Source organism: Rhinolophus hipposideros, assembly GCF_964194185.1.
Source record: "Rhinolophus hipposideros genome assembly, chromosome: 1".
Lineage (NCBI taxonomy): Eukaryota > Metazoa > Chordata > Mammalia > Chiroptera > Rhinolophidae > Rhinolophus > Rhinolophus hipposideros.
In genome coordinates this window covers 67,302,208-67,316,023 of record NC_138047.1, presented here as the reverse complement: position 1 = coordinate 67,316,023, position 13,816 = coordinate 67,302,208, and the positions used below count along the sequence as shown (strand labels likewise).

At 31.9% G+C, this 13,816-nt stretch overlaps 1 protein-coding gene across 2 annotated transcripts in view; it reads right to left on the bottom strand.

The window, feature by feature from the left end:
- CCSER1 (coiled-coil serine rich protein 1) overlaps nucleotides 1–13,816 on the bottom strand; it is a 1,122,213-nt gene that overhangs the window by 347,898 nt on the left and 760,499 nt on the right. For both annotated transcript variants that reach the window (XM_081047472.1, XM_081047473.1), the window contains one exon: nucleotides 6,002–6,046. In XM_081047472.1, coding sequence (XP_080903598.1) covers nucleotides 6,002–6,046 — 45 coding nt within the window. The remainder of the gene's footprint in view (nucleotides 1–6,001; nucleotides 6,047–13,816) is intronic.

The following is a 13,816-nucleotide window of genomic DNA, read 5'->3' as shown; positions in this document are numbered from 1 at the left end:
GTTCTTTCTTACTGAAGCAGCTCTAATAAGCTTAGTTTTGCTTCATCAGCAGGTTTCTTTTGGATAGTCACTTGGAATGACAATAGTCAAAAAACATAGAAGAGATCTTCAAAATCTAATTTGAAGATCACTCAGAAAATATGGAGAATGTGAAAAATAGCTTACAAAACATATAGGCCTTAGGCATTGCTGTCTGTAAACAATGCTATAAGTAGAACAGGTAAATATATTTTTCCCTCATCTGAAATATGAAATATGGAATTAAGGATTTTTGAGATTAAATGATGGATTTCAAATAGATTTTGATGTCCTTTTTGGAATCTGTCATCCCAGAACCAATTTGTAATGTATAATCTTTGAAGAGTCAGGCTAGGCCTTGGATAGCATCTATTCCCATGATGTAGGCTTGTCTGTGTAGACAGTAAAGTCTCCCAACAACATGACACTCAAACTGCCTCTGACAGAAGAAAAGATGAAGTGAAGAGCAGATGATATAAAACACAATAATAGTAATTGTGACCATTCATTGGGTTCTTCCTATGTGGCAGGCACTGTTCAAAGAGCTTTACATATACTAACTCATTTTATCCTCTCAAATTTTGAAACAGGAATAATTACTGTGGTCTTATAAAGCATAATTCTTTTAATTAAATTTATAAGCACAACAATCTTTCACCTCCTTTATTGCCTGTCAATCCCAAGAAGGGGAAAAAAAATAAGGATTTTTTTTACTGAATCCATAAAAGATCTCTTGATCTCAAAATTAAACTGTAAATCAGATACATCTTGATGGAAAATTGTAGGCATTGAATCATTGAATAATTCTAGTTATAAGAAGAATCTTAAAGAAGAATATATTAATCTATATACACGTGTATTTCCCAAAGTAACTGTGTCATCACTGGGGATATCAGGAATCTCTCATTCTATGAAACTTTACAGCAATCACAATGAGATGGCTAAATCTGAACAAAAGTAGAAGTATTCAGTCCATTCTGAATATCAAACAATAAAGAAAACACAAAAATGAAAGTTTTACAGAAAAATTATTAAAGATAACTGATAATCATTATCTGTTTCTTGGTGAGGATTTTATATGTGATTCACAAAACTTTAAAGATATTTAGTTATCACCTATAATTTCAAAATTATATAAAATATTATATTTCAGAAAACAATGGCACCTCAACACTTTTTGCCAACTCCTATTTTAAAGAAAAATATACTTTGTTCAATTTTAGTTATATTCTTAGAAGTCACATATTTTTCTTCTTTCATCCCTTTAAAAAAAAATCCTCTCCAGTGGTCTGTGGGACACGGGGGAAGTAATAGTTAACTTAAGCAATAACCCAGACCCAAAATAATATGCTTAATCATTCTAATTAAGTTAAAAAATGGAAAGATCAATCAATGGCAATTTTTATTTTGTTCCACTTAAATACGCTTGTAGTACTACTAGTCTAGATAGACAAATTATTTTCAAATATAAAATATAACTGATCTCATTCTTTGAATTTTCTCCCTTTTGGAGATCAAATTTAAAAATAAACTTTCAACTCAAAATTAAAAATAAACTGTCAAAAGATAAACAACAGAAAGTCTCTATAATTATGTTATCAAAGGCACAAAATCCACTATTTATCAAAATAAAATAATTTATTTAGGAATATTATATGCTCAAGTAATATTTTACATAAATAGAAAAGCTTGAATTATTATTGTAAATGATTAATTCATTTAAATATAAAGCACAGTTGGAAAATGGCATTGAACTAAACATTTGATATCCAATGTACCTTTTTCAAATGTTTCTGATTAATTACATTTCTTTAAGTATTAGAAGTTCATGTCATCTATACTTTCCTATTTATTGTTTTTGGCTAATAAAATAAAGGATTGGAAATACTGTAGTCTAATAGAGAAAGTTAATATTCATTTTGAACTACAGAACAGATAAATTGCAAGACATTCTCATGATTTTCTTGAGAATGACACATTCACAAATCAGCTATTTTAATAATTTGAAAAGAATGCCCGCTTTTTCTTAACTATGTATCTATTAGGATGTGTTTGCACTTGCAATTCCCCAAGTAAAAGTGAGGGTTTTTTTTGTTTGTTTTTTGTTTTAAATATCATTGACATGGCTAAATATAATCAACTGAAAAATTCTAAACCACAACAGGGAATTTTTCTAGTAAAGGGATAAATATGCTTACAATGTTTTTGGTCATATTTCTGAGGAATGCTTCTAAAAATTAAAGTACTGATTTTCTTTCAGATGTTTAGGAAACATATTTATAATATGTTTCATAAAAGTATAAAACAACTTATTTAAAATATTCAAGTGTACCAATATTAATCATGTCTTCTTCAGAATTCCAGGTGAAGAAAGGCAACATGATCTCTGCTTATTTTGTTCATCACTTTGGGAGATCTATGGCTTACAATTATAGAAAATTCTTGATCATTACACACTTGCACTATATTTCCATTGCCTTTATGGTTCTGGGATCTATGTAATTTCCAACAACACAGCCATAATCCATAAATTCCATTAACCATTTTTTCTCACATTAGCTTACCACATTTAGTAGCACAATTTCTGAAATTAAATGTTTAAACCTGATTTAGATATCCAACCATAATAATTAGTTATCTTGACTCATGATATAAAATCACATATCATGTGATATAAGATATCCAGAATAAGGATGGTTGAGTATATTTAAGGTCGGGTAGAAGTAGAGACAATCTGCCATTCAAAATCGGCATGTACACACAAGCACACCCACATACACACACACAAATATACATGAACACAGAGATAAATTTTTAACTATTAAGTTAACAAAGCTGCACTTTGAAAAGTACAATACTATTTAAAATAACAAAAGTATATAATCTTTTAAGAAAACTGATAGTAACTTGGTTTTAGTCACAATTAACTAAAAAAGCAGTATATGGAAGAATATAAATTCCTTGAGAAAAAAATATAATAATTTCTCTATGTGTTATATCTATGAGTTTTCTCTATGACTTACAAGATCTTATAGATTTCACTGGAGGCAGGAAGTTTAAAACCAGAAAGAAATATCAGTTAGTCACATTTGTACAGCACTCTACTAATCCCTTTTTTTAAAATAAATTTGTTATTAGCTATTATGATCAACTACCTCAATTTATGCATGGTAACTCAATTTATACATGGTATGCATGTATAAATATGTAAAAATACTGATATAACTTTTTAAAATACAATTTATATCTATTTTCAAATATTTTATAATAATACAAGTGATTTAGACTCTACCCATCTCTATTTCTTTCACAAAATTAACTTAGATTTCAATCACTTCTTCTCAAGTATTATTTTTACACAGTATGCAGTGTTCAAATCTAGCTTTACTGTCTAGCAAATAGTTTTTTTAATAGTAATTAATATCTAACTAAATAGCATTATTATGGCTGCTTCAATTTTCTATGCATATGTTGTATGCTAACTGTTGTCATTATCTCAAATAAGTAAATAGAACATTTTAAATGACACTGCCTAAACCTTCTTATAAATATTTGGCAATACTCCATTAGTATTACATTCATCAACACCTATTGGAAATATCTGTCATTTGAACTAAGACAAATTAATTCATCTCAGGAAGTAATCATTGTCATTAAACTATCATCAATCACAATAACATTAGGATAAAAAATTCTAAGAGAATGTTTTGAGTAAGAGTTTTCTAAATTCACACATTTCAATTTAATATAACCAGAGGTATATATCACACATATTTGTAATGCACACATATAATAAAACACAGCAAATAGGACTCAGAAAGTTCCATGTCACATCTCGTAAGCAATTGTGCTATTTCTTTGCAGATCACATAGCACTGAGACTTTACAGGACAGTTCTTACAACTTATTTTACCTAATTGTCTGATATTTCCCAAAAGTTTCTTACCATAAAATATATTAGGCTTTAAAATCATGAGAAAAACTAAAGTGAGCATTAGGTTTAATCAAAATATACTCAAAAAACCATGTGTTGTCCACAGAAGTGAAGCGGTTGTTTTGAATTTTGATAATTGACACTTTTTATTCCAGGGTTAGGGGTGTCAAGTGTAGAAGACATTATTGGACTATCATTCATTTGAAGAACTTACCTTCTTCACATTTATTCCACCAACCTCAGAGAGAAGGCCTAAATCAAGGTTGTCCATTCAGGGCAGATGCATATAATAAATTGTAGGTCATTAAATTACTGACCTTCACGCAAACCATAAAACAGTTTCAAGGAAAAAACACATTTTTTAAAAAATTTGAAACACATTATCTACACGTTCCATAACTATAAGCTTTAAGTACATTTAAAATAAAAGTAAAATCAGAGGAAATGAAATAAATAAGCAATAAAATTTAAGAGCAACTCTTTTCAATTAAAAAAAACAGTAATTAGGCTTTTAAAAGCAACATGAAAAACTGCAAAATCTCAATCAAACAAATGAAGAATATTGTTATAGTATTATTTAGCAATGCCAATACATGGGTATATGGATTTAAATTTTCCTTCTTTGAATATATAGCTGCTATTGAACTAGGATATAGCAGTGAGAAGTAGGGCAACTCCAAGCTGTATATCCTGAAAGGCACTGAATCTGCAGAGATAAACTGTAGCAGTACCGCTTGACTGTGAACTTTCATTTAGAAGGTGATGAGGTAAGTTCTATCTAAATAGATCCATTTTGGTCAAGTCTGAGCAAAGTAGTTACCCTCACAAAACCATAAATGGCTCTGAGGTCTTCCTTACACAGTATGTTCTTCCCCTCACCCCCACCATTCTGCCTGTACTGATGACCATGTACTTATTACTTCACTGTCCTACAACATGAAAAGTATCTAAAGATTTATCTTCTTTAGCTCTTCTGCCAGTGTGAGCCAACTATCATGTGCCCCTCAAAAGGAACAAATTCATCTGGATGGAAAATAGCAAATAAACGGGAAGAGGCCCTAAGTGACAACTTTACTAGGAACTAGAATGCCAAATACTAAAAAAACACACAACTGGTAATTATACCAACAAGGAGAGAAGAGGAACACACCACATATTTAATACCAAAGAAAATAGTTCTTATCGAAAAAGAAGCCACAGGTGCGGACAGGGTAAGATTTATCTTCTCATTTTACAAGACAAAATATCTTCACATTTTTACCCCCACAAAATTGTTCTGTAAAAATACCTTTTGGGCAATAAGAAAATATCGATTTACCGAATTCAATATTCTACCATCCCCTGACTGCCAACAACCTAAACCACACAGTAAAGTACAGCATGTATACATTTAGCATGAAAATAATTTTAATCATGGTAAACCTGCACATTAGAATTAGAAAATAATAATATGCATTATGTATTCAATATGATATTATGTTTGATACTATTAAAAGCTTCCCTTCTTTATAAAGTATCTGAGATAGGCACTAATTAAAGAACATTTTAAAACCATGAGTCTTACCAGAGCAATTTCACACTAATAATGCATATCAGCCTATTAGCATTTACCAATAGCCTTGGCTAGGAGAGTGAAGGATCCTAGGTGTCATAAAATGTTCCCATTGTTAGAATTTTGCTAATTTCTCAGTAAACTATTTAAAACATTGCATGTAATGTTTTCTGCAAAAGGCTTTTCTGTTCTGTCCAGAGGGTCTTGCTGTTTTAAAAATCCATTTTAACAAAACAGACTGCCTAACGAGAGAAACAGTATTTTCTTCAGTTTCAGAGAAACAAGCACAAATAACACATTTACATAAACGTGTGTAAAATGCACGTTCTCCAGAGTGAATGGAAAATATGTACACAAAATTCCTCTCAACACGTCACCATCATCATCATCATCATCATCATCATCATCATCATCAGGATGTCACTATCACCAACCACGTCACTACAACACTTACCGTTTTCTCTTCCTTCCCATCCCTCTCCCTTAGATTTTCTTACCTCTCTCCCTCCTTGTACTGCCTCTAGCCTTCTCAGGTTCAACCCCTAAAAGAAACATAAAATAAAACAAATTGTATTATTGTTGGTAAATAAGTTAACTAATAATTCACACTAGGGTAAAACTTTTGAAATAAAAGAAAATAATCCATTTAACAAAGAAGATTCAAATATAGATGAATATTTCACATGGATGCCAATGTCTACATTTGAGTATGTCTTTAAAGTTGGTATTAATGCATTTCTTACTAAATCGTTCAGACTGTAAGTAAAAGTACAAAGTAAAGCATTTGTTTTAGTAACGATTGCTTGTCCCTTCATGAAACTGCAATCCAAAAGCTGCTGTTTATAATCGAAGCAGTACATATAGGGTGAGGTAAGTTCTTACTGTACTGCACTGCACCTGGCACATGTCAGGGCCCAAACATAAGGAAGATAGATAAAAGCAGCACCATCCTTTGGTTTCATCTAGGAAACCTTCTGGATATTATCTCCTGACAAAGACTTTCTTCCTTTTATGTTATTATAACTGCTTTCTACACTAAAAGGGGAGGGATTCACTTTAAGACCCTAGTAAACACCATGCTTAATTAAAATGGAAGAAGAATTCATCTTTTTCTTAGCAGGCCTATTGTAAAACATGCCTGTGCCACAAGAAAGAGCACGAAATCTGAAAGGCAGAGAAATTTGTCTATTTCTCTCTCTCTCTCTCTTTCCAAGAAATATTGCTATTTAGAACACAAAATAACGGAAGATTCCCCCCCCCCCACACCCAATGCAATGAAAGCTTCAATTCCTGTTATTTTCCCTAATGTAGAAGCTTGGTATTTTGAAGGGCTGAATAAAAATTGTAGTAAAATGTGATTTTGCAGTACCTATTTCTTTCTTTTCCCCGTTCCTTCACTTTTTTTTTTTTTGCCTTCTATTCTCTTTCCTTCCCTCTCTCAATCACTTCCTTCAATTATTTAATGATACATATTTATTGTACACTTATTATGTACCAGACACCATGATAAAGAGTGGAGATACCAAAATAAATACTAAATAGTTCTCTCAAAGTTTAGATCATTGACTACATACACAAGTGAAGGTAAGACGTCAGCAGAATGATGTCAGGTATACAGAATTTTGTCTGATGACAAAATGAGAGAGGCTCATTCATCTTGTGAATGGGCACATGCACAGAAGGCCACAGAGGAGGATGGCACCTTAACAGTCTTAGAGTCTGAGGAGGGAATGCAGGAAGAGAGCAGCATGCAGTACTCTAAAACCCTGACTATTCAAAGTATGGTTCCTGGATTAGCAGCATTTGGTCACCTGGAAACTCATTAGAAATGCAGAATCTCAGACTCCACGCAAGATCTGATGAGCAAGAATATAGGATTTAGCAAAACTTCCAGGTAATTCACATGCAAGTTAAAGTTTGAGAAGCATTGCTCTAAGAGGTCAAGGAAAGACGAGTGGTTTAGTTGGCATGTATTGTGACTTGGGCAAAAACGAGTGGTAGGAAAATAAGACTGACAAATTGTGAAGTCTTTCAAGACAGAGAACCTAGGCTTGTTCTTTAAGCAAATGGTTAGTTTGATAGAACTTTGTGGAAATTGGGGGTAATATTTTAAAATACCAAAGATAGACATAAATGATTACTTACATAGTCCCATAATTTAGCAATTTAGTGTATGTCTACTTTGCATTTTCTCCTTTTTTTTTTTTTTGTTCAGAAATGTTATCAGGAGAAAATTGGAAAGAATATAAAGAAATATTGGGATTTATCTTTATTATAATTTTTTATATACTTCTATGTTATTTGGCAGAACATTAAAAACACCAATTTAACAATTTTCACATTATCATTAAAAATTTTGACTTAAGTCAAAGTATTTCTCTACTTCTGATGAAAATCGGAATAGCACATAACCTTAACTATATATTCTGCATTATCATTATTATACCGGGGGTGCCAAAAATGTATACAACTGGACATTTTGGTCAATGTTGCTCAAGCAGCAGTTTGCCATAATCAGAAGTGTCTGGATGCTGATGGTAACCACTTTGAGCACCTCATGTAATTGCAGAAGTCAAACATGACATGTCTACATCTTCTGTTATTGGTATATATTGAACATTACAATTTTCATACAGTTTTATTTTCTTAAAATGTGTATACATTTTTGACACTCTCTGTATCTAGTACGGAAACTGACCTTTAAGAAAGATATGCTTAACTTAATCATTATATTTCTAGCTTTATATTTTAGAGTTAAAGATTATTACTGTTTGTGTTGTTATGTTAAGCACCATATTTAGAGTGCAATAACTTATGTATTCATTATGAGGAAAATAATTTATTCCATAACATTTTTACATTTACTGACAGCATTCATATTTTAATCTTTTCAAGAGGTTTTTAACAAATATCATCTCTTCATATATAAAATTCATTTCTTGAATTGTTTAATGAAAGCACATGAACAAAAATATTAAGTAAGGTCATTATATTTAAAAAAATAAACTATTAACTCTTATCACTGTAGAAAAGGCTTTAGAATCTACCTGGCAATCTTGTATAAATAAATGATAGCCTGACTTCTGAGTGTAAAAAAGTATCTACATTTACCGAATACATTTTGAAGAACTTAAATTTTGCATTAAAAAGAAACAAAACAAAATATTAGAACATTTCTTAAATCTGGCAGTGTAGTCTAAAAATAGATTCTATAGTGGCATTCATGCCCATAAATTTTAAGGTATGGGAAACTATATCATTATGTGCTTTTGAATTCAGACTGATATGGGTACAGCTCTGGTTTGTCACCTTCTTCTGTGTGCTCTCTAGCAAATTGCATAATATTTCTCAACCTTATCATTTGTACTTGAAAAAAATATATAGTCTCTATTTCATGTGGTCGCTATAAAAGTTAAATAATATGTGTATAGCCCTTAGCAAAAGGCCAGGCACAGTAGATCCCAAAATAGTAATTATCTTCTTTTTCTTCTCTTGACCTATCTGTCTCTATCTCTATGTCTATCTCTATATCTCAACACAAATATATCATAACATGGAACTCTTGTATGAGTCATGATGCTTCTTCTAAGCAACTGTGTTCAAGAAGAGATGGGTGCCAGGACTTTGGGAAAAAGCATACCTGGAACAGGGGCTGGAGGGTCAACTTGACAGGGATGATATGATATGTTGTATAAACTATGTAAAAAAGTTTGGCCATAATTTGGGCACTGAATTATTGAAAGACCAATCTTGAGATTGAAGAGCTAAGTCAGAAAGTCTGATGGTGAGAAATTTGGGAGCCATTTGTGAAAAAAAATAATGATCTAAAAGGATTCTCCATACGCTTACAGGGCCTCAGGCAAGAATGTGTCTCAAAGGAGAAGTCAAATGATCTAGAGTATGAAGAGTTTCACCTATTATATCTGGGGTACAATAAGAATTATTGAGGCATGTCCTGGGAGATGTGAAGCCCTAATTGATGACAGAAAATTAGTCTGAATACTAGACTAACATTAAGCCTTCAAGTTGGAAGGTCAGGTGGCTTGAGTGGGGAAAGCTGTTAAGGGAAAGTACAAATTGTGACTTCCAGTTTCTACTAGGAGAACTACAGTAATCTTGATTTTTGCTGACTCTTGCTGATAGTAACTCGGTTAATTTGCTTTGAAATATTAGACCATAATATCATCCCAGTTAACCAAGCAATAGCAATTAAGACAGGAATATTTAAAAAAAAAATAATCTCAAGGAAACCCAATCCCTTCTTGGTGTTCACTTACATATATATCTGACGATTTTCACATTTTCAAATGAAAAAAACAAAAAAAAACAAAACTTGGCATTTTATGCTTTGTGTAATATCCACTAAAACATGTATTGAAATAATTCAGAAGGAAATGATTGTTTTAATTCTATTCACTAAGACAATCTGACTCTCAGAAAGACCCGAACTAGATGAGAACGTAAAATTACTTAAGTGTATATGTATATGTATGTATACTGGTTTACTGTTAAAATTAATATAAGATTTACAAAAATTTAACTCATGAAAACCTATTTCATTATTCTTAAACACTACAGATATAATATTTATTCATCATGTCTTAAGGAAATCATATTTAAAGATACTCTGGGAATATGGTTGGGGAAAATGTATCTTTCTCAATAAATATATTTTCTCACTAGAGAGTATAAAGCTGTTTGTGTTGATTGAAACTAAGCACATGAGACTAAACCAAAATGCTATAAATTGTAGGTAGAAAAAAAATAGTCTAAAGCAAAATGTCTGCAGTGTGTAAAATTAAGATAGTTTACTAAGGCATTAGGGGGAAAGCTATTAACTGAAAAACAAAAAACAAAAACAGAATTCCTATTATAATACTTTTTCCATACAGCATTCAGGCATCTCTGTGAACACCTCTAGTAACTATGTTACGGTATGAGATCATCGCTGTTTAAAGTACACATAGTGGGAAGATCTCCTTTATAATGATTACACTCTCTTTCCAATTTGCTATCATGTCATAAAGATTTCCCTTGCTTCCTTGTAAACAAAAAGTCAGAAGTATAGTATCTGATACTCCTAGATTTAGTTGATTTCCTTTTCTCCTATGGAAAACTATAGAGTGAATAGATGGAATAGACATTTCATTTCCAGCACTGTGAAGATTTCATTGTGATCGTTTCTATTAACTGTAGAAAGTAGTTATGATTTAAATGGATAAAACTAAAATTCATTTTTAAAAGTGCTCAAATAACTTTGACTTTTTACATTTAGCCTCAGCTATGGAAGCACAAGAAAAAACTAGAAGGAACTTTAAGTAAGTTGTAGTTCAACCTCCTCCTCTGACAGATGAGGGAACCTGCAGCAGGAAAGTTAACAAAGGTGGCAGAGTTGGAGCTCGAACTCTGGTCAATGGATCCAGAAACCAGGACTATCTTTCTTTCACCAAATTGTTTTAGTAGTTCTATTATAAATTATTGTCTTAAAAGCTGTATAACTTTTGGAACATTCATTAACCATTTTATGTCCCTGGTTCCTCTACTATATTCATATAACTGAGACAATCCGTAGGAATAAATGAATCTGCATAAAGCACACCTCAGTGCCTCATCCATAGTTAACCCCAATATGCACTGATCTTTATTAGTAGCTTAAGATGTTGCTACTCTTTTTAATATATACAAGTGAAAGAATAATTATTACAACAGTTCTAAAAATAACTAGAATTTTTTTGGAGGGTGGGGCTGTTTTCTCTGTGTCAAGCACTCCTCCAAGTGTTTGGAGGATTCCAAACACTCCAAGTGTTTGGATTAATTCAATTCTTACAATAATCTCATTACATACTAAAACCAAATAGTTTTTTCCACATTGCGCTGAAATGAAAATTATCTTCTTATTATTTTGCTCTATTTGTTTTTCAATTCATTTCCTTTCATGTTTTTTTTTAAAGTTTATTGGGGTGACAATGGTGAGTAAAGTCACATAGGTTTCAGGTGTACAATTCTGTAATACATCATCTGTATATCACATTGTGTGTTCACCACCCAGAGTCAGTTCTCCTTCTGTCACCATATATTTGACCCTAGTTACCCTCATTTCTTTAAGCAAAATAAGAGATGTCACCTTAGTTCTTGCTATTGTTTTGTTTCATTTTGCAGCTCTGGTATATGGCCCAAAAGAATAACAAGAGTATAAAACACTTCTGACCTCCCTGCTTCTTACCACTACATTTCTTCCTCTAAGACAAGGACATTGTTTTGGAGGGAAAAACACACTCTGAAAGGATGAGGACAATGTTCAACTCTGAGTTTTGGTTTACTTACCAAGGAAATGATGTGGGTCGGGAGGGTAAGTGGCTGAAGGATAGAGAGGGTTATACTGGATAATCTCTGTAGAGCTTTAAAAGCTAATATCTGTGCTATGATGTTGTAATTTTAAGACAGGCAGATTGGTTCTCTTACAGGTTCTTGCTATGTATCTTTCTATCTTGTACAGCTTCTCAGTGAGACTGATGAAACTACTCAAGAAGTTAAGACATTCCAATGAGTTTGAGCAGAATTTGATATACCTGTTGTCAACCTTATGGGGTTCCTAAATTCTGGTTTTCTTAACTTCAATATCTACTTTTTCATCTATCAGTTTATTGCAGACTTTAAATTCAGTGTCAAGTTTTAATTACATTGATGATAAAAAATATTTAATTGTATACATGGGTTTCTACCCACAGCCCTATTTAGGATTCATTTTGTAAGTCAGCATGAGATATATGACTAGTCATAGATTTACAGGCTAGATTTAGAAATTCAGAAAATCCCAAGGCTAAACCCACTTAATAACTATAAGAATTCACTCTTACATAATAATTTTCAGTTTTCCTTTAAAGTTACTAAACAGTGTAAATATTTTTGTGATTCCTTTATGTTTTAGTCATTATATTGTAAAACATTTTTTTCTTATGCTATCTTGAAATTATGTCACAGAGATTTTATTGCACCTGTTTGAAAATTTTAGAGCTCTTGAAGATTTGAGATGAAATCCACACAAACACAAAAAAAAGCCACGTGTCAAAATGTATCATTTTTTTTTCTTTTTGAAGTTAGTCATTCTGATCATCTTTGAGATGCTATGCCATGAAAACTGGGAGTTTTGAAATGTTCTTTACCTCCCTTTTCAAAAAACAAGATATGTCATTTTGAGGGATTTCACCATGCTTCATTGCTGAAGTTCTTGTGTTTTAAAAATGGGAAATCATCCTGCCAAATCATAGATGACAGGCACCATGCTAAGTACTCTACATGACTTAATGTTTAATCCTTACAGTTACACATGTTGAAGACATCATTATTAATTCCATTTTGTTATAGGGTAATTGAGGCAAAGAGACGTTAATTAACTTGCCTATGGAAACACAGCTATAAGGAGGCAGAGTTGAGCATTAAACCCAGAATACATGATTATAGAGTTTGTTTTTCAACCACTACATGACCTATGTCCAAAGGTAGCTTTTACTTTATGTTTTATGTATATTGAGATGAGTTTCTAATATGATTAGATAAATATGTTTTTAATAAATGAATGATTAACACATTATATGAGTAAGCCTAATTCGAGATTACATTAAAGTTCACCTAAACCATATCATTTTTACATATTTAAGAAATAAATGCAAGATAAATTCTTGGTTTTGAAATCATTTATAATTTGGAAATAAGAGTGAAAATAAAGTTAAAGTAATGAGATTGGATTTCAGAGTTCCTGATTTCTGGGGGGGGGGTGGGTGAAATATGTAAAATTCAATTGAAATATTTCCTGGGGCATACAAAGATTAAAAGAAAATTAATGTGAGTATGTGAGCACAAATAACATTTCATAGAGCTTGTCTATGATTATTGTTGTTTTAGGCTAACTGAAATATTAAAGTATTGCACTTCTATGCCTTCAGTTTTCTAGCCGTTCTCATCTTGGTATACTGCACAAGTTAAATTTCTTCTGCTCCAGGGACTTAGGTCCTTGTATTTTATGAGCTTAGAAACAATGAAATTTGCCCTGAAACTGGAGTTTTTCCAGTGTTTCTGATGTTCATAACTGGGAGGGCATTTGTGATGATGGTGTCTTACCATTTCAGATATGAGACTAATCAACAGCATAGAACTTCTACTAAGATTTTATGCAGCATTGTTCCTGACAACCTCTGTTTGTTAATGCAATTCTTAAAAAGGAAGTTAACGACCCAGGTTCAGAAAACAAGTAACCCTAAATATTGTCAATAAAAGGGGCAGCCAGATGGTTCCATTGGTTAGAGCGCAAGCTC